Source organism: Epinephelus moara, chromosome 22 (assembly GCF_006386435.1).
Source record: "Epinephelus moara isolate mb chromosome 22, YSFRI_EMoa_1.0, whole genome shotgun sequence".
In the NCBI taxonomy this organism is placed as follows: Eukaryota; Metazoa; Chordata; class Actinopteri; order Perciformes; family Serranidae; genus Epinephelus; species Epinephelus moara.
Window position 1 is genome coordinate 42,302,486 of NC_065527.1, and position 20,614 is coordinate 42,323,099.

General features: G+C 42.7%; 1 protein-coding gene across 12 annotated transcripts in view; it reads left to right on the forward strand.

Moving 5' to 3' along the window:
- macf1a (microtubule actin crosslinking factor 1a) overlaps window positions 1-20,614 on the forward strand; it is a 266,838-nt gene that overhangs the window by 113,549 nt on the left and 132,675 nt on the right. For 9 of the 12 annotated variants that reach the window (XM_050034872.1, XM_050034882.1, XM_050034878.1 and 6 more), the window contains 5 exons: window positions 203-264; window positions 8,392-8,481; window positions 9,151-9,252; window positions 11,609-11,686; window positions 12,803-12,895. In XM_050034872.1, coding sequence (XP_049890829.1) covers window positions 203-264; window positions 8,392-8,481; window positions 9,151-9,252; window positions 11,609-11,686; window positions 12,803-12,895 — 425 coding nt within the window. The remainder of the gene's footprint in view (window positions 1-202; window positions 265-8,391; window positions 8,482-9,150; window positions 9,253-11,608; window positions 11,687-12,802; window positions 12,896-20,614) is intronic. The other 3 variants (XM_050034874.1, XM_050034883.1, XM_050034884.1) reach the window with 1 other exon arrangement.

The window sequence follows — 20,614 nt, forward strand, 5'->3', positions numbered from 1 at the left end:
TAAGCTCACTGCTTTTCTCCTCTGAGCTGGACTTGTGTGTGTGTGTGTGTGTGTGTGTGTGTGTGTGTGTGTATGCGCATTTGTGTGCGTGACCTCGTCATCTACATAACACAGTGGAGTAATCGAGCTGGCTGCAGCAACCATGCTGGATTTGGATTATGTAATTAACCTCCCTCCTTTCTCTGTATTTCTTTCTCTCCAGATGAGCGGGACAGGGTGCAGAAGAAAACCTTCACAAAATGGGTCAACAAGCATCTCATCAAGGTTTGTGTCACTGAGTTCACATGGTTTGTTTTGCCTTTGTGGAAATACTTATTTTAATATGTTAAAAATAAATGCTGAAGGTCTGCGCTTGGATTTTATCATCTTATCTTTAACAGAAATAATATTTTTAAGGACAATTCACCTCAAAATCAAAAATACATATTTGTCCTACTCATAGACAAGAGGCTCTTGCTCGTGGCGGCAGGAGATTTAAACACAACTCACACCAAAACAACCTAGATTGATAAATAGTACTAGAGGTAAAAATTAACAATATATATTTTTGATTTTAGATAAATTGTTCCTTTAAACTTAATTGTGTTATCTCACACCAGCACAGATCAAACAAAATATATAACATGATCTTGAGTCAAGGTGTTAGTGCATGCATGTATCAGAGGGCTTGATACACTGTTATACTTCATGTGCAGTGTTCAAAATGTGACCTCCTTTATCTTCTAAAACAGCATTTATTTGAAAATCAATGAAGCGAACAGTTTCAGGTCGTAAAGGAGCTGGACTGCACGTCTTGAATCTAGCATGAGCGTAAAAATAGCTTCAGAAAAAGCCCCTGTACGTGTTCCAGTAACCTGGTTGGGATGAATTTTATTGCCCGACTCATTCCCTCTGCTGCTGTATCACAAAGCAACCAACTGAATACAATAAAAAATGAATCTTACGGGGGGAAAAAACACATTTTCTACATATCCTCCCCTTGTTCCTCTGCCTTAGGTGTTCCTTTAGCATCCCTTTTAGCAGAATGTCAGCTTCATAAACCAGTTATGGTTAATATTTGTGATGTAGAACCCCATCTAAGTCCCACTTCTCTAAGTGGAGACAGAGTGGTGTCATCAGCTGTGTGTGTGCTGACCAGTGTTAATGTGGCCTTGTCTGAGCAGCCTGCAGCCTGTCTGCATCACTCTGTCTGTTTATTTTATCACTGGTAGTAATGGCTCTAACATTACAGCTTGTTAAACCATTTCCCCCTGTCCGGCCACTTGGATCATGTTCAGCAGCGAAAGCAAAGCGGTAAATAAAGTAAACGTGAGTGTTGAATAAATATTTAACGGTGAATTCAGAAATGTTTACTGGAATGCAAATTACTAAATTATTGATTGGCAGACTGTCTTTGCCTCACCAGGATCCTGAATGTGATTGCTGCATTTGAAGGCATCAATAAAGAAACAACTGAATAGATTAAATCTGAACGAGCAGCTGCATAAGGTCTTCATTGCTGGCTGTTTAAAAACAGCATAAATAAGTAAGATCTACAGTTCTCTTCACAGTGAAGAGAGCAATGTACGATAATACCCGCCAACCTTCAACTCATGTCAAAACATCAGTTAAAATGCCGTATGCTGAGTCAAACACTTAAAGTAGAGGAAACAGAAGGTAATGAAGGGAAAGGAAAACACTGATTATAATCTCTGTTATAACCGTTAACTATAAGTGTCTCCTCTATAGGCCCCAGACAGCTGCCTTTACTGTCACATCTGCACACACATGCCCATTCTATCACATCCATAAACTACAGTATGCATACACATATGCACACACATACACACGCACACACGGGCGGTAAGGACTCAGAGGAGAGGAGAATGCAGGGTATTTCTGTCACATGACCCGCGAATGAAGCTGCGTCTGTCTGACCCCATAACTCTGGAGCGCCTGTCGTCACAGTGGCCAGCCTGTGAGTGTAACTCCATATCAGCTGGCACTGCCAGACCAACCACTGACTATAAATGTAGGTCAGAGATGGAGAGTGAGAGCAGCAGGCGGAGAGGCAGGATGCTTTTTCACTGCTGGAAACACAGCTCCCGTTCATCTGTAATAGGATGTCACTGTTTCACGGCTTTTGTGTGTTTTCTATTACATCACAGCAGATGATTGATTGATTGACTAGTTGATCAGCAGAAAATTAATTGGCAATAGTTGATCAAATCAAAATAGATCAATCATTTAGGTCATTTCTTAAGCAAAAATGCCATTCCAATTTTCAAATATGAGAATATTAACTGTTTTTTGTTTTGTTTTGTACGATTTTTAAAATTCATATCTTTTTTGACGGTTGAATCAAACAAATAATTTGAACAAGTCGTCGTACTCGAGAAATTGTAATAGACATTTTGTGCTACGGCTGGGCAATATTTCGATATCATATAAATACTGAGATGGTGTGAGTAGATATCATCTTAGATTTTGGATATCGTAATACTTTAAGTGTTGTCTTTCCCGGTTTTTAGAGGCTGCGTTACAGTAACATGTTTTAATTTCTTGAATTTACCAGACTGTTCTAGCTGTTTTATTATTTACCTTTACCAAACTAGTCGTTACATCCAAATAACTGGTGATTATCAAAAATCATGTGTAGATATTTTGTGAAAGCAATATCAATGTAGAGGTATTTGGTCAAAAATATTGTTATATTCAATTTTCACCACAGTGCACAGCCTTATTTTTCATCTTTTTATGACACTTTTAATTTCTATTGATCAAGAAAATAATCTGCAGATTAATTGATTATTAAAATAACAGTTAAATGAAAGGAGAAAAAAAATGAGAGTACTGAAACATTGACAGAACATTTGTAGCCAGCAACTTTTTAGATTTTAAATTTTGATTAATTGTTTTAGTCATTTATTTATTCATTTATTTCTAATACCAAACGCTAACTTGTTCGCTGTTGTCTCAAATTGCAGATTTTCTGATTTATATATAATGTATTTGCATTTTTGCCAGCAGATTTACAACAAAACAAGTTACATTTCAATGGTTTTGAATTAAAAATGTTACAAAAGTTTCTAGAAACATCTTAAAAACTAACAGATATGTCTCAAAAAGAGAAAAATGGAGCGAGTTAACATTTTGAGAAAGAGAGGTGGCATAATGCAGCGTGAACAACTGCTGTTCTGTCACACTTTGTCTCCCTTCTTTATTTTTCATTCACAGAGACACACGCTGCAAGCCATTACATTAGCACAGAGGTCACAGAGTTAGATTGTAACTATTAAAGAGAGTGCTAACCTTTACTGTCCTAGCAAGATGAGAGGAAAAGGAACAGAGGGTGAGACAGAGGACAGGTTGGGTAGAAAGTGGAGGATGACATAAAGGAGGAGAAACAGGTCTTGTCTCATCTGTTGAAATATCTGCTGCTGTTAGATGAAAAAAGTGTTGCTACAGAAGAATATTTCCAAAGGCGATTGTGTCCCAACACTGTTCTCTTGAATTGAGAGTAGGGTGAAATAGTTCTGTGTTCTATGTCATGTATTGACTCTCTGCCAGGACTGTTGAGTCTACAAACCTCCGCCCTATCAGCAGGGATTTACAGACAAACAGGAACAGAGAAAACACAACTGAGGCTCAGAAGGAGAAAAGATTAAGACAGGAAGACTGAACAGAAAATAAGCTCATGTGACAAAAAGAATTGACATTAAAGAAAAGATAAAAAGATGGAGACAAAGACAGCTGGGTGCTCTCGGCCCTCAGCTTCATGCTGGGTGACATCATCAACCTTGTTTCCTGTTTGCTCTGTGCGTGTGTGTCATGTGTGGTATGTTTTTAGTTGATCAGGTGTGCAGGGTGTTGACAGGTGTGTATCTGTGTGTGTGTGTGTGCATGTGTACAGTGCAAACACAGACTTATACAAACACTGGCCTCCAACCTACCTGCTGGCATGCAGTGACACACTTTGACCCAGCAGGTGTTGACACAGTGAGCACACATCCAGAGGCTTTGTGTTAAGAAGGCAGGAGGAGGCAAGACACAAAGATGAAGGACTGTTAGCCACACTGTAGCTCAGTCAGCTAACAAGATGTTTAATCACATGCAATCTGTCTGTCTTTGTCGTTAAATGAGCCGCAGCGGCCAGAGCTACACAGAAACCAGGCTTGAGACAACAGAGACATCAGCAAATGTCGCTGTCGACACTGAGTCTCATAATTAAACATGCTTTAGGCGTAAAGAGAGAATGTCAAATAGTGTTTGTTAAACAGAACAAACAGTACAAGAACGTAAATGTTTACATTTTTCACACATTCCAGTGCGATGAGAACATGTTTTATCTCATGTTCATGAGGATCTGCTTTTAAAATAATGTTAAGAGAGCTTTAAGCATGTAGCCTAATAGATGATAAAGGAAAGGAGCTGCAAGAAGTTAGCAGCAAAGAGTCCAGCCCTTACGTCTGGACCACACTGCTTGTGCGAATTTCAACAAAATAGACAGTGAAAATGGTCGTTTAATAACCATACTGACACAGACATGAAAAGACAGATTTTTAACACTTCCTGTTTTTGTTTCAAAATAAAATCCCACTGACAGCATTTCTGTGGACAGAATCCTTTCATCTGTTAACACAAGACTTTTATTGTGACGTATATGCACGACTGTGTTGTTGACAATGTCGTGGCTTGCAGGGCTCCATAAATGAGTGGAGTACCGGCTTTTAATTGTGGAAATATTGATATAGCAGCAGTATAGCAGCTTTACCAGCAGCGCCACTGGGTCAACACTGTCTGTGAGAACATTGCATGTGTGTTAAGTGTAGCACTGTCAAAATTCTGGGGTTTCTAACTTTGATACAATACCTTGGAAAATAACGATATTCACTACCATTTTTGATACGATGGGGAAAAACTTGACATTGAGAGCATACGATTTGTTGTGTTATAGCAAGAGTATAACACAACAACAACAACTTTTCTGCTTGGAATTTCAGACAGTGTGTGGGGTTTGCCAGATAACCCTTGTCACATTATATTAAATCACATTGCATTGAGTAGCATCTCCGTAACACAGCCTTAATTGGCATTTAAATAATTGTCATCAGTCATTCTGCCATGTCACTATAGCTGCCAAACCCTATTTATCCAATAAGTGACTAAAAACACATTTGAAGCTACTTGATCTGATTTAAGATGTTGAAATTATTTCCAAATTAAGTCTGACCCAGATGTGTGTTTAGCACATCAGTATATATGCTGATGTCGTTGCCCAAGTGCTGTCAGCACGGTCCTTCACATGAGCTCCGTACGACAGTCTGCTCAAGTGCCGTCGGCGTCTGACAGCTGCCGTCACTGCACATCAGACACAGCTGGCTGTGAGAGCAACATCCCCGAAGACACACACCAACACACACAAACATCCTGTTAAAAAACAAAAAAACACAACATGAACAATCTACAGAAGCAGCTGGGTGTCACAGAGCGTTCTTAAATTCAGTGACGTGTCCCGCGACTGAACTCTGTCTTACTGGATGCATTACACATGGGAGTGCACTGTGGAATTTGTGTTTGATGTGTTGTGTAATGCGGCGGGACTTTCTGATAGGCCATCTTTGGACTCCCATGGTAGCATAAACAAAAATAAACTTCTAAGTTTCCCTTGATGGGCAGCTTATTTGGTTTGATGACGTGAGGGGACACCAAGCTGTTTAGGAGAGAAAAAAGAATTTTGTTCCAGGTTTGGTCCATACTGTACTGTACACACTGAGTTTATGGTTTGGATGCACCTAGAATCACGTGTTAGTCTTTGTTCTACTGAGAGAGGACCAATAATTACAGGAGAAGCAATGCTGTCTCAGTCAGCAGCAGCTTCTGTGTCCAGATAAATTATAGGTAATTAGTAGATTCATCGGGGGGTTGGTTCCATGTCAAATCACAGCGTGGGCTTTCAGTAAGCTGGTATTAAACATTGACAGAGAGGAATCCACTCATTCAGACTGTCTCGGAACCAAGCACAGGCTCTTTGACACACCGAGACACAATTAGACAATACCAGCACCTCATTTCCAGTCAGTGGTGGATACAGCGTTTCTTCCTGTCATCCAATTAACACTTGTTCCATCAGCTTCTGTGTAAAACAGCTGATGTCAGAGGGGTGAGAGAGTGACACAGATGAGGGAGGAGGAGGAAGACGGATAGGGAAAAGGAGTTATTGAGGACAAGTGGAGGGATGTTGTGACTTTTATAGCTGCAGTTTTAAGCCAAAGACAATTATAGCTCTGAGCTCAGCCACAACACAGAGGCTTTGTGTTCTGTATAAAGTGACCTTTTAGGACATCTTGTTTTTAAAGATGTGTAAGGATGGTTGTTGCATTTTTATTAATTAATTTAATTAATACATCATGACTTTGTTGACAAGTTAATCCCTCTCTCAGTCTACTCTTGTGGCTGTCTTGCCCTCTTGTGGTGAAATGCGGTAGTGCAGTTTCTTGTTCTGAGGCCAGGACTGCAGCAAAACTTTTCCCAGTGCAGGTGCAGAGAGAAGCAGGAAAATCACTGTAATGCAGGTAGACATGTGTCCTTGGTTGCCTAGGCGGTGGATCTGCATTTTTGAAGCAACAATTTTGAAGCACTGTGGGTAGGATAGCTGTTTGACCTTTGTTGCGTGCCCACATCCCTCTCTTTCCACTGTCTGCTTTCCGATGAAGCAGCAAATAGTTTATTTATTTTCCTCTGCTGTTGCTGTGCAGCTATTTTATGGTACCAAATGGTCTTCTTCGACAAACTGGTGACCTGGAAAGTAGTCTAGAATAAAAGAAGAGCTAGAGACCTATAAAGAGTCTCTTTTTTGTTATGTCTTACTCAGTTGTTCTCTACTTTTATACACTGTTTTAAGATATTCTCTGTTTTCATAAACTAAAACTACTATGCAGGATTTTCCTAAAACAATGGCTATAAAATGTATAGACTCACACAGAAGCACTCCCTCTCAATCATCACTTACGACCCACTCTCACTATGTGGCGGTGCATTTCTCTGCAGAGACTCTGGCCTCTGCCTGGATTTTCTTTCTGTGTTCCAGACTTTTGTTGGGCATGTATTCCCACAGCGCTCAGGGGAGGTGGGGTGTCAATAAGAAGGTAGCAGCAATGTGCCAGACCATAAGCAGCAAGCATCCAAGAGAAAAAACGCAAATACAGTGAGGTGAAACGCGACATGATAGTGAATCTTGAGTTGGCAAACACTAAACTACACTCTCTCACCTTTTAACCAGGGTCCTCACTGCCACTGAAAACCGAGAATAGTCATGAAATTTCACCATCATTGTAAAATCATTGAAAGTTGTGGAAAAGTCATGGAATGTTGTGAGTGATGAAATTGTTAACTGTTAATCTTCGGTGGATAACCTTCCATGTAATGTAACTTACAGTAAATTTATTTTCTGAAGCTGTCGATGTAACTGAGCTCTAATTTGCGTCAGTGTGTGATAACTTTTTGTTTACTGTCACGTATGTATCCATGTATGTCAGCTAGAGCCAGCGAGTTTGAATCTGATGTGTTTGGAAAAACGCTGGACAAGTAGGGCAAGAAAGAAAAGCTTTTGTTGTGGATCCCTGAAAAGTCATGGAAAAGTTTTGAAATTTTGTCCATTAAAATAAATAGGAACCCTGTTTGACTTTGTCCACTGACGTGCGCCACGCAGTGATAATTAATGCATTACACAGTCTGTGTAACAGGGTGGATTATTCATACTCAGAGAGCAGGCGAGGAACATGAAAGCAAAGTCTCATGAACAAAATAATACTACGGATAGTCATATATCTTGATCTAATTCTTACATAAGATGGAGAAACTATCATATCATGCCGGCAGCATAAACTGTTTTTCAGTAGCTCACAATAAATATAGTAAAGTAATGTGAAACAAACTACATTTAGTTTGAGTATTCTGTAATACTTTTCTCACAGCTCAGCTGATCCGTTATTCCTTTCCTGCTCAGCCTGAAGCAGTCACTGTCTGTCCGTCTGTCTCTCTCACTCAGTGTCCCACTTTCAAACAAAACAAGCACTGATGCTGATCAGGCTGCTGAGTCACCGTGTCAGCAGCGGTTGCCACCGGTGACAACCTACCCCCACCCGACTCATTGTGGAGGCAATGTCATGGCAACAGAGACAAGAGGCCGCAGCTGGTGCCCCGTCTCCGTTGGCCCTGGCAACCGCTGTCACCAGCCCTGTCAGCTGCGGGGCAATCAGCTTGGCAGATGTCAACAGTGTTGAGTCAACAGAGAGATGATTGGAGTGTGGGATTAACTTTTTCTCTTTCTGCTTCTCTCCCCGTCCTTCCTCCGTCCTTTCCTCTCCTCATTCCTCCCTCCTTCATTTCCTTTGCTACTTTTTTTCTTAGGTGAGGAAGCACATCACAGATCTGTACGAGGACCTGAGGGATGGACACAACCTGATTTCCTTGCTGGAGGTCCTCTCTGGAGTCACCCTGGTATGGATTTCATCTCCCTGCACAGACACATGATTTTGTTCCTCATTTATTATCATCACACTGTAATATTCTCCATCACACACTCCTCCCATGCTCCATCACACACCCCGTCATCCTCACTCCAATGCATCACAGTCCAGAGAATGTTACAGACACTCTACAAAAGTAACGCTGGAGTCCGAGAGGCACTCAAAACTTTTCCAGCTTGAAAGTTCTCTCTGACTCCAGGCTGACACACCACTAATGCTCAAAGCTGAGCGTAATGCAGTGGTTTGAACTGCAGTGGCCTGACTTTGCTCAGCACGATGATGTAAGAGCCTTAGCCCTAATACTTGCAGACAAACAGGCCACCATGTGACGCAGACTGCTTCAGCGGCGGACAGGTAGACTAACACAAACAGACTGCTGACTCTGGTGTGCTGAGGTACACACACAATCACAGAAAGGACACACAGCTCCCTCTTGGCCCTGTCACCTTCGTAAGCAATCTGTGTGAGAGATTTAAACTTGTCTAGTGTTTAATTTTTTTTTTAATTTTCAGTTACGGTACTTTTATCCCTATTTCCACTTGGTCCCTCCCTCTTCCATCCTCTCCTCTTTATCCACCAAATCTCACACTACATCTCCTCTTCCTCTCTTTCTATTTCCCCTCCCCTTCTGTTACCATAGCAACAGAAGAGCGGCCCTCCATTGAAAAGGGCATACGCCTCGCGGGCCCCCCCTCTCATCTTGCTCAGAGGGGAGGATGAGGAGGAGGAAGGAGCTCAGGGAGTATGTTCGAATCCAAACCCTCTCTCCCCCCCCGTTTTCCACCACTCACTCTGTCACTTCTGACCTCTGACCCCTTCAGCTTCACCCCTCTGCCTCCAACAGGTGGAGCTGTGAGGCTGCATGAGAGTGCTGTGCCACTGATATCTGACCAGCATACCGGGCTGCACATGACACCATACAATGCTGTGTCACTGTATGACACTACATGTAGGCCGTCATTTCTGTTGGGTGACAGCATAACAACATATGTGTTGATGGTTTTTGGGTTTAAAGTATGTGTTCCTTTGCAAGCAGGCAGACAGACAGATAGACAGAGAGATATTAAGGTTCATCAGCCATCAAAAACGAGGCATTGTAACTGCTGATTTGTTTTCACCCAACAATGCTTTACAACTATTTTGCATGAATCACACACAGTAAAATATATCTTATTTATCATCATACACTCAGTGACCACTTTGTTAGATACACCTGAAAAATGTAGTGTAATCAATGCAGCAGCTCGGCCATAAATTCTACCTCCACCCGTCCATTTTTATCCACTTATCCAGGACCGGGGTCAGCAGGCTAAGCACGGTATTCCAAACGTCCCTCTCCCCAGAATCATTTTCCAGTTTCTCCTGGGGAGTCCCAAGGTTTTCTAAGGCCAGATAAGATGTATAATCCCTCCAGCATGTTCTGGGTCGCCTCCAAAGACTCCTACTAGTTCAGCGTACCTGGAAAACCTGTTATGGGAGGCACCCAGCAGAGATCCTGATCAGATGAGCAAACCACCTTAACTGGCCCCTTTCGACATTTTATACCCCTACCGCTGTGTTGGAAACCACTTCCCCTCTGCCGCCTTCCCCTCATTAAAATGACTGAAGGTGGCAAGTTACTGCGCAGCGGTGTTAAAGCTCGAGGCAGTAACTCACTCCCAACCCAGAAGGAGCAATCCACCTTTTTTCTGGCAGAGAACCATGGCATCAGGTTCGGCGGGATTGACTCTCATCCCAGCCGCTTCACACTTGGCTGCGAACTGCCCCAGTGCATGCTGGAGGTCAGGGTGTGATGAAGCCAGCAGAACCACATCATCCGCAAAGAGCAGGGACGCAAGTCTGAGCTCCCCAAACCAGACAGTCGAACAATATTTGTGTAACTGTATGTTTATTATTGTGGCTGCAGTTTGCACTAGTGTTGAACTGGACTGCGGCATATTTGTTTCTAATGTTTTGCTCACCCCATTTGCAACCATGAGGATAAAACACATCTCAATATAATGCAGTCCAGTACACAAACCATAACCTCAATAATAAACAGTCCACACGACAATGTCAACAAAAGCTGAACATGATAATCATCCTAAATGTAGAGTTTGTGGCAGATCTGTTGTGTTGGATTGGATTGCACTAAATTGTAAAGTGGCCAGAGAGTGTGTATTTGTAGCCTTGGATTTGATATTTTTGAGATGATGATGAGTATTTAATGTCTAAAACTAGTGTTGTTTTTCTTAATTGTGAGTGAATAATAGAAGATAGTAAAAGTTCAGGACTGAACATTCAAACATGAGGTATTAGCGAAATAGTAACGTGAATAGTCACACTTACAAAACAATTGCAATTAAAAAGTGTTTCCTCTGATTGGATGGAAAATGTTTGAGCATATTGACTTGGTTTAGTTTACTGAAATGGGTTAACACTGAGAACACAGGTTACGCATACTGTGTGTCAGTTCACTGTAGACAAATTAAAGCCTTAGAACACACATACTGTATACCATCTTCTCCTCTCCTCTCCTCTCCTCTCCTCTCCTCTCCTCTCCTCTCCTCTCCTCTCCTCTCCTCTCCTCCTTGCTGTTGCTGAAGAGATTACTAATCCTGAGTGAACCTTCTTTTTACCAGCACAGTGTGAACCCACATCTGCATTCTGCACTCATGTACCTTTTGCAGCAAGTGTTTTATGTTTGTGTGTGTGTGTGTGTGTGTGTTTACTTTTTTCTTTCTTTCTCTTCAACTATATCTTTGGTCTCTCCAACCTGATTGTCTGTTTGTGAAAACCTGGTGTTGAACAAGGAAAAGAAGAAACATGGTTTGATTTGAAGTTTGTATTTTTCATTTGAAGCCAGCATGGTTTGGGTGTAGTTTGCTCCTGAGTTCTGGCATGTCTTCAACAGCTCCTGTTGAAGACAGCGCCCCCCAGAGGACCATTCCATGTCAATACAACTGCGCTGACTTTTGACTTCACTGCACTTTGGATTGAATTCAGCTTCATTTGCACTCACTGCTGCCTCCTGCGTTTGTGTCACTAAAAATATACTGAGTTCAAATTAATTTGTTGACTTTACTCATTATTTCGTTTCCTTTTCTTTTCCTTTCCAGCCCAGAGAAAAGGGGCGAATGAGATTTCATCGACTACAGAATGTCCAGATAGCGCTGGACTTCCTCAAACAGAGACAGGTATGAACACAAACATGCAGACATAACATATATCACATGGGTGATCAGATCTGTTGCTGTGAATTTGGACAAATATGGTGAACGTTTTTTTGTTTTTTTGTCATTATTTACCTCTTCATGGTGTCCTAGGGATTATGAACAGCTAAGACAGTGTCTTAATATGTGCATTAGTCCAGTATGGAGAGAGTGTACATGCTGTAGTCTGTATTGCTGTGTAAGGATTTCCAGGTATTAGTAATTGCACGCCACAGCTACTCTCATTTACTGGTGCCTGGGTGGGATAGTTTGTGCATAAGCTATTTGTAAGCTCCTCCAGACATGGTGTGAATAAATGACTTTTATGTAGTTCAGAGTTCCTGGTTCTCATTTATAGTCCTCTGCAGCAAATGCACCAACTTTGCAAAAAGGAGTGATTAGAAATCCTTTTCATCCTGGGACTGGGCTGTTTCAGTCTTTTGGTGCAGTGGAGCGAAAGAGAGAGAGAAAACGTTTAACTTCTGGATCTATATAACTGTACCAAACAGTTTTTCTAGCTTCATCATGCAGCAGCTACAGACTTAACTGCCTCCCTCTCATTCTGCATCTTTCATTGTTCCCCCTCTTGCTACCATGAATTAATCTCTTTCTCATTTACGCTGCGTCTCTTTGTTTACTCTCAAACTGTAGCTCTTTCTCTCATTTACAACACCTCTTCCTCCATTTCTTTAGTGTCCCCATCTTTCTTTAACTGCATCTCTCGCCTCTCTTGTGTCACTCCCTGGAGACGGCAGTGGTGGAGGACTGACCTTTTCCTTCCTCTGAATCCTCTCTGAGTTTCACTGCGGGTCTAATTATACAGCCCGTGTGGCGCGGCTTAGCCGGAGCCATTAGATTTAACAAGGTCTCTTTCAGATAATGGGCATGATAGTTAGAACAGAGATCATTTCTCATCCTTAACAAGCAGAAATGAAGACGAGTAATGTGTTTCTCTCTCATTGGTCAATCCGGTGCAGTTCATGGCTAATTAAAAGAGGCTTCTCTTTGGGCAAAATATTTGCTTGTGTCTTAGCAGATCTTCTCATCTTGGGCATTTTGTCAGGAAATAAAACAAATAATCTTCTGTCTTTCCGTTTTCAGGTCAAACTTGTGAACATCAGGAACGATGACATCACCGATGGGAACCCCAAGCTGACGTTAGGTCTCATCTGGACCATCATCCTTCACTTCCAGGTCTGTGCCATTCACATGCTCTGCTGTACCTTCTGGCTCTGTGTTTCCTGTATTGGACTCAATTACTGGTTATTTCAGTCCAACCAGCATGAACATGACTTCTTGAATTCTTCATTTGAAAAGCTTAATGTGCAGCTAAAGGCTCTTATATCCAGATCTTAATGAAATAATACCTGCAAATTGATTATGTAATAACTGAGTTACAGCCCGCATCATTACTGCTGTGATTCAATCTGGATTTTAATGAAAGCAAATTGCGCCAAATGTGGGCTTTATTTCTGGGTTGTTACTTCTCTGTCCAGCTGTTGGGGTTTGATTTATTATCACTGCCAGGATGAGCTTAGCTGTGTGTGTGTGTGTGTGTGTGTGTGTGTGTGTGTGTGTGTGTGTGTGTGTGTGTGTGTGTGTGTGTGTGTGTGTGCTGGCAAACCAGTGTTAAGTTATGCAACAGAGGAGGCTGCTTTTTGCACCACTGAGTGGAAAAAAGAGTGTGTGTTCATATTTATGTTCCACTGTGGAATCTCTGAGCAAGGTGCGTTCAGAGTCTAAAATGTTTCCTGCCAGCGTGATGGTTTACTTCACTGCCTCGGTCTCTGCAGTTAGAATGTACAGACTCTTTTTGAGAACAGAGAACGCTGCAGTGCAGTCTAATAAGGAAACAGCATGGTGATTATTCGACATGTTAGTGTTAGTTTTTCATGCAGGTTAGTTTTTTGTGAGTGTTTTCAAGAGTGTACAATGTGACTCTGTGCTCTGAGGCATTTGGGCATATCTGTGATCGGATCGTGTTGTTGTCCTGGCTCTGAGCAGGGCCCTGCAGGAAGCCGTCCTCTAAAACATCACACGAGGACACTGTTTGGCTTCAGTTTGGTAGTTGGACAGCTCAGGCTTGAAGGGAGCACAGGGGACAACATTTTCAGTCTGTAGGCTTTCATATAAACCCTGAGCCTGGATTTACACTCTGATCCTGTGCACCAGGCGTACAGTGTTTTTACTGAAATTGTCACATTTAAAATATTTGTCGCCTGTGGGCTCATTGTACCGCAATCAGTGTGCAGACTAAACCCCTGTAATCCAAGGTAGTATCACAGTAAAGACTTACTGTGAGAGGAGTGCACCATGACTCTGATGCTCTAACAACACCTATACTGTACTGTGCCATCCACATTGATCAGGGATTCAACTTCAGCTGTATACAGGCTGTGGGTTTAAAGGGACAGTTCACCCCATCATCAATGTCGATTTATTTTTTAGGTGTGGAGTGTTGGAGATGAAATGTCTGCCTTTTCTCAAGTTAGCGTTCCACATAAAAACAAATGTCTAAATCCTGCATTGTTCTCTTCAGGGCAGTGTGTTTAGTCTAGACAGTCAATCATTTGAACTGTTGTGTACTCTTTCTGATTTCTGATGTGGAATAATTTCCTCCAAATGTTCCTGCATGGCTGTAGCCTGCAGTCAGGGGTGTACTCTGCTGAAATCATTACAGCGGGACTCCCATTACCACCGGGTCCCAGTCATGCATGATGGCTGTGTTGCAGACAAAAACAGAATAATGCAAAGACTTTTGAGGTCAAACAAAACATTCTCAGCATCTCAGTTTTATTTCTTAATTGTAGTTGCTGACACATTTTTGTCCTATTGATTTAAGAGAGATTTATGAACCAGGTGTAGTTGCTACGGCTGACCAGTAGACAGTGCTGCGATGTGACCCTTAGCAAGGTGACACTGCCAGCTGGTTGCCATGGAAACTGTAGTGCATGACACCCAGGCAACGGTTTTGGTGGGGCATGACTCAGCAGAATGTCGTGTTACAGAGAGAGAGAGAGGGATGGAGGGATGCAGGAGGAGGAGTAAAGCTCTAACCTAAAGATGACAGACGGGATGCAGGCTGAAACAGGCTGCAGGAGTTCAGGAAAGAAATGAACAGGGGATGAAAAAATAAATAAACGGAAAGATGAAATTGGTCCCACAGAACAGCAAATAGTTTCAGAGTTCCCAGAGTTCACTGGGTTCATTACATGACGACAGTCTTTAGATTAGAGCTGCAGTGAGAAACTCCAGTCACACAGAACTCTGTGTCCCTGCAGTTTGTTGTGGCTAGATGATTGTTACTGTAAACACATGGTGGTGGATCACGAACATGTGACACATACATTCTGTGTATTTAATGCCCTCCCTTCTGGGTCCAATTTCCTCTTGTCCACTGTGTAATTACACTGCAGAAATACTAGATAAATGGGATAATCTTATGTGAGGACTGGAACTACATCTGGACTCCAGTTTTTCTCCAATAGAGACAAGGAAACATTCAGCTCAAGCTCACACTGATGATCCCCTACTTGACAGTCACAAAAAAGACACTTTCCGTTACTTATATTGAAATCTTATTGCTCAAACTCTGTGAAGACACATGGTTTCAGTGCAGTACTCGGGCAATACTGTCACAAAATGCTGTGCCAGCTCACAGTAGTTTTAATGTTAAACCTGCAGCCACTGCTGAGTCAACATGACACAAATATTCACCATTACACAAGATATGTGACCCAAACTAGAAGAGAAATGATGATGAATTCATCCCTGGAAACAAGCCTCCAGGTGTTTGTCACCATGTCCTAAAGAGTGACTCGGCACATCATAGATAGGACATCTCTCAGTGAGCTATCGTTAGTGTTAGTCATTATTTCACCGGCACATCAGGTTACAGATGAGCTGTTATTTCTGTCTTACCTCACTGTGTCAGCTGCCTCAGACAACCTGCCTCCTCAGCAATCCTGCCTAAACCAGGCAGCTTTAACTCAGACATTTTTAGTAACATCTTCTCCATGTATCTGCTGCAACTATGTGTCCATCATCAGCTCAGCATTTAAAGCAAATAAAATGAGAACATCAGTATTTTCTGCAAGACAGCAACAAAGCTTTCACTGGCATATTTTCTAAGGTTCACAGTTCACAGTATGGATTGATATCACTCATATTTTTACATTTTCATCATCACTGGGAATCAAAACTTTATACTTGGTAGAGTGAATGTCAGAACAGCCATTAGACAGCTTTAAACAACTGGCTATAATAGAAATTCATTCCTCTTTAATTTTCTAATATTTGTCCCACATATTCCTCATATACAGTTGGCTGTAGTTGCTCAATCAAACCACTAGATGACACCAGTTAGCTCAGTATTACAGATGACTTCGCTTGCTGTTAGTCCACAGCCAAACCTTGGACCCTCCTCATGTTGCATTGTGTCTGCTCATGATTGGCTAAGCTAGCTGTACGTCACTGCTTATTTATAGGAACTTAATTTCTGAGCTGTTGAAGAAATCCATCAGTGTTTCTCTGACTTGCTTCGAGCCAGAATCAGCAGGTGGGGTCACTTTATTAGTGTTCATTGCTGGTAGTAATTTAGACCCATATTGCATCAGTTGATCGCCATCTGTAAAACTGACTCCACTGCAAATGCCCACCATCGAGATCACTGTCTGGAGCAGAAACAAAACCAGCATTAATAAAATAGACATGGCAGATGTTTATATTTAGGTCTTTTGAAAAAAATCTTCAGCACAGACCTTCTTTGTTTACCTAACATTTGTTCCATTGTAACAAGGTTAGTCATGAGGTTTCTTAGCAACACAGACCAAACTGAGTGACTTTTTGTCATTTATGGCGGCTAGTTTTATCATCTTAAGTAATGTGAATAAGTTGAAGGCCTTGGAGTTCATTGTACTTCTACATATCTGTTCTGTGGGGGCAACAGTACTTTGGCATGAGATCTTGTATTAAAAGCAGCAGCAGTGCAGCTCTGAAGTGCTTGCAAAGGCAGATATATCTACATGCAACACCACAGTGAAGTGGGGTTTTCCTCTCAGTAATAATGTTTTTAGTAGTGGTCCATCCACATAAACAGATCAGGCGCCCTACTCGTCCATGCATGAGACTGTTTATGTGGAAGTGTATGAACTAGTAAGGTTTTAGCTAAAATGCATGTGTTAGAGAAGTACTGAGCATATGATTGGATAAATGAGACTTGGATTATACTGCATGAGTTGTGTGTCAATATGACAGTATGGAGCCTGAATGATGATGCTTAAAATCTCAAGATCAGTCACCGTGCCTCACATTATCAATTAAATAGCTGCTAGATATATGATCAAAAGAGCTTCGGAAAGTCTAACACGCAGTGCTTGTGTCTCGTGAAAAGCTGACACTGGGTTCAGACGAAGGCTGCGGTCTGATTACCACAGCTCATGATGCTATGTCACCACAGCGAAGGGCTGAAAGTCTCAGGGGCTTGATTAGTGCTTCTCTCCCATTGGTTCATGCCTTTTCCCTGTGTGTGTGTGTGTGTGTGTGTGTTTGTGTGTGTTGTTCTTTTATACTTTCGGTTAATGAGACGAGATGGATCACCATTGCTTTCCCCACTCGAGATCGCCGCCTGGTAGTAGCCTCTATCTGTATCTGTCATGCTGCAAACACTCGCCGTACATTAGGCACTTACTGTACAGTATGTGCAAATTACTATGAGTTCATACATCTGCAGTGTTCGTGACAAATCCTTTTCTTGTGCAGCGTTACTGCCATGCTGCACTGTATAGAATCACATGTACTGTATGAGCCGTGTTATTCAACGTTTGGTGTCATAGTGGGTGGACACCTATAGAGGCTTTAAGAAAGTACATGACAACGTGCCTTTTAATGTGTTCAGTGGTATAGGAGGGAAGTTAAAAATCACAACGCTACATCACTATTTTGGGTTGGCAATTTGGATCAAATTGTCTACCCTTGGATATGTATTTAATACTGCAATATCTATTAGGGTTGCTAATGTTTACATTATCTGTTAATCTTTTAATAATAGTTTCGATTAATTGTTTAGTCCGTAAAATGGGTTGCTGGAACTGGAACATGTTTGGCACTTTTGCTTGACATGCGTGATTTAAACAGTTAATCTATCCATTAATCGTTTTCAGCACAACACTAACGGTTTATAGATCGTAAAAGTCAGATTGAAAAGGGCTATTTGGGGCTAATCCAGTGGATTAAATGTCTGTAAAATCCAGGTACCTCATCACAGTGATTTCAAATTCCATGTTCACGTTTAGGGCTGACCCAAATGCTTCGAAGCTTTGATCGTTGCCATGGCAATCGATGCCCACATCAGTATTCGAATGGCTCAAATCTACAATGAGCTTAGCAAATCACTTGAAAACTGTGACAGTTTAGCTGTCTTACAAAATATCTTTTTTGTTTAGCAGTGTTGGCCGAGGTTGCATGCTAACCAAGTGACTAATTGTCAAAATATTTTAGGTGCATCGACTGAAAACTCGTGTTTTCATGTTAGACTTACTCGTCTTTCGTTACCTTTGATTGATGGTGCATATTTCTCACTGGAGCTTCGATGCCCCAAATCGAAAATTTGGGACAACCCTCAAAGCCTGCAATGACCGAATACAACCAGTGATGTTAAAGGCTTAGCTACCTTGTATACATGGTATAGAAAGCTCTCTCATTTCTGTTGACTCATAGTATATATCCAAGTCCAACTGCTTTGGTGTGTGTGTGTGTGTGTTATACACACAAGCGCATGCCCTCAATATACCCCCTGCCTCAGCTCTTGATCCTCACAGCCATCCATCCCCTCCTGTTTTTCTTCTTTTCAACTTTCTGTTAATTCCCTCAGATCTCTTCCCTCACTCTCTCTTTCTCCCTTCGCCGGTCCTCTTCAGTCCTGAGCCATTCATAACCTGTAGCTTGATGGACAGATGGAGACTGAAGGGAATAGATGGAAAAGGAGTGAGAGAGAAAAAGATTGAAGGGCTAACCCGCTTCTCATTTATGTTGCACAGACTAGACAGTCTTTAGATTTGATTTCTCTCCTGCACGCTGTCATTCAGGGAAGCTTTTGGGTCAAGTGTGTGTGCATGTGTGTGTTTGTGGCACAAAAAGCTGCTCACTAACAGCCAAGCGAGAGAGCTAGAGAGAGAGCTAGAGAGAGAGAGAGAGAGAGAGAGAGAGAGAGAGAGGGGCAGGAGTAATGAGGGAGCGGATAGGAGGAGGAGAGCCAAGGAGGGAGGGGTGGACTGTGAGAGTGAGAGAATCGAGCAGAAGAGAGTGTGAAGCTGCAGCAGCCGAGAGATAAAAGCTTTCCTCTCCCTCTGCTGGCGTCTGCGAGCAAGGGATAAAGCAGAGGAGCGAAGGCAGCCGAGGGAGAGACAAATCCAGGCTGCCTGCTGTCACTGGAGCTCCTGGCTTCCCTGTATCAGCAGGCCTCAAACCACAAAACGCACAGCAGGACAAGACACACTCGTGGACACGTATGCAAACGGCTCACACAGCTGACCGGGGGGACCGCCCAACCTCGCGGGCACAAACACACACTCTCACTCTCTCCAGGACTGCCACACACTTGCAGTTTCTCTGGCCTCCACCGTATCAATCGGATCAATCCAGCCATGCTTGTCTGACGGAGCCACGGTTTCCTTCTAGCCGGAGACGCCCTGTGATACTGTTTTTGCTGCCTGCATGTCTTTGTATTTTAAGGGGGAAACACAGTGCAGAACCTCTTGTCTTAACCTCTGCTGCTGTACTGCATGGAGTTCAGGACTGCCCTTCACTGGACACTTAATCCCTTTGGCTCTGTTCCAGATACACATCTGTACCTGAAGTAGGTCTGCTGCTTGAACTCAATCTTGACAGGACCTTAGCTAAGCAGAGGGAGGACCAGTCTCTCCGTCCTCTTCTGCATCAGAGTGCAGCTCCAGCTTCCACCCCAGATGCTTCCTCCTAATCAGATTAAGTGGATGTGAAGAGTTAACAAGAGACGAAAAGGCAACAGGGAGGAGAAAAGGTTAGGTTTTTTTTTTTTACCAGCCTGACGTTTTTTTGTCTCGGCATAGGACTTGGTCTAAATACCCCCCCACCTCCTGCAAACTGTGGATTTTGTAAGGCTGTTGCATCGTCGCACTGCACCACCTGATGAAGAGGGTGCTTGCTTGAGTAACTGGCAGACTGACAGCAGGACACAGGAGGTTTATGATTGGACAGTACTGGGAAACAATTCCCAGCCAACTCTGGTCCTCAGGGAGTCTAACATTGAGGTGGGGGGAATCTTTAGACTTGTATCCAGGGGAGAGGCATGTGATGCTTAAGCTGTCTGGGGAGCTTAAGGTGGAGTCTGTCTGTGTTTGGCTGCCTCCGGATTTAGATCGGCACCCTACTACGGCACACAGCTGCATTTTTGGGAGGTTTTCTGGACTACGATGGGTTGATTCTACAGGTATCTGGCTGCCCGTGATGATTATTGTGAAGGCTCTCCTGTCAAGCTTGTCAATGGGAGAAATTACCGTCAGCGATTTTGGATTCCAACACATTGACAACAACAGTCCCTTAAGAGGAGAGACACACACAAGCTGGAAGGATCGACACATCACTCAAGACACCAGCTCAATGAGCAGGTTAAATCGTGGGAGGGATGACAAGGAGAAGCATCAGGGCGGGAAGCTGATGCTCTGATTGAGTATTTAACAAGCTGTCAGAGTATTGGCTGAATCTCCCAGCAAGCTGCGGCAGCATTGGCTGACTGCACACTATCTCTCACCCACAGCCAATCTGGGCGCCGTGCTGCCTCGGCAGAATGAGACACCGAGCTCGCTGTCACTACGAGGGATATCGACAGCTTCACCATTAATACTACTTCCACTACGAGCACCGTGACGGATAGGA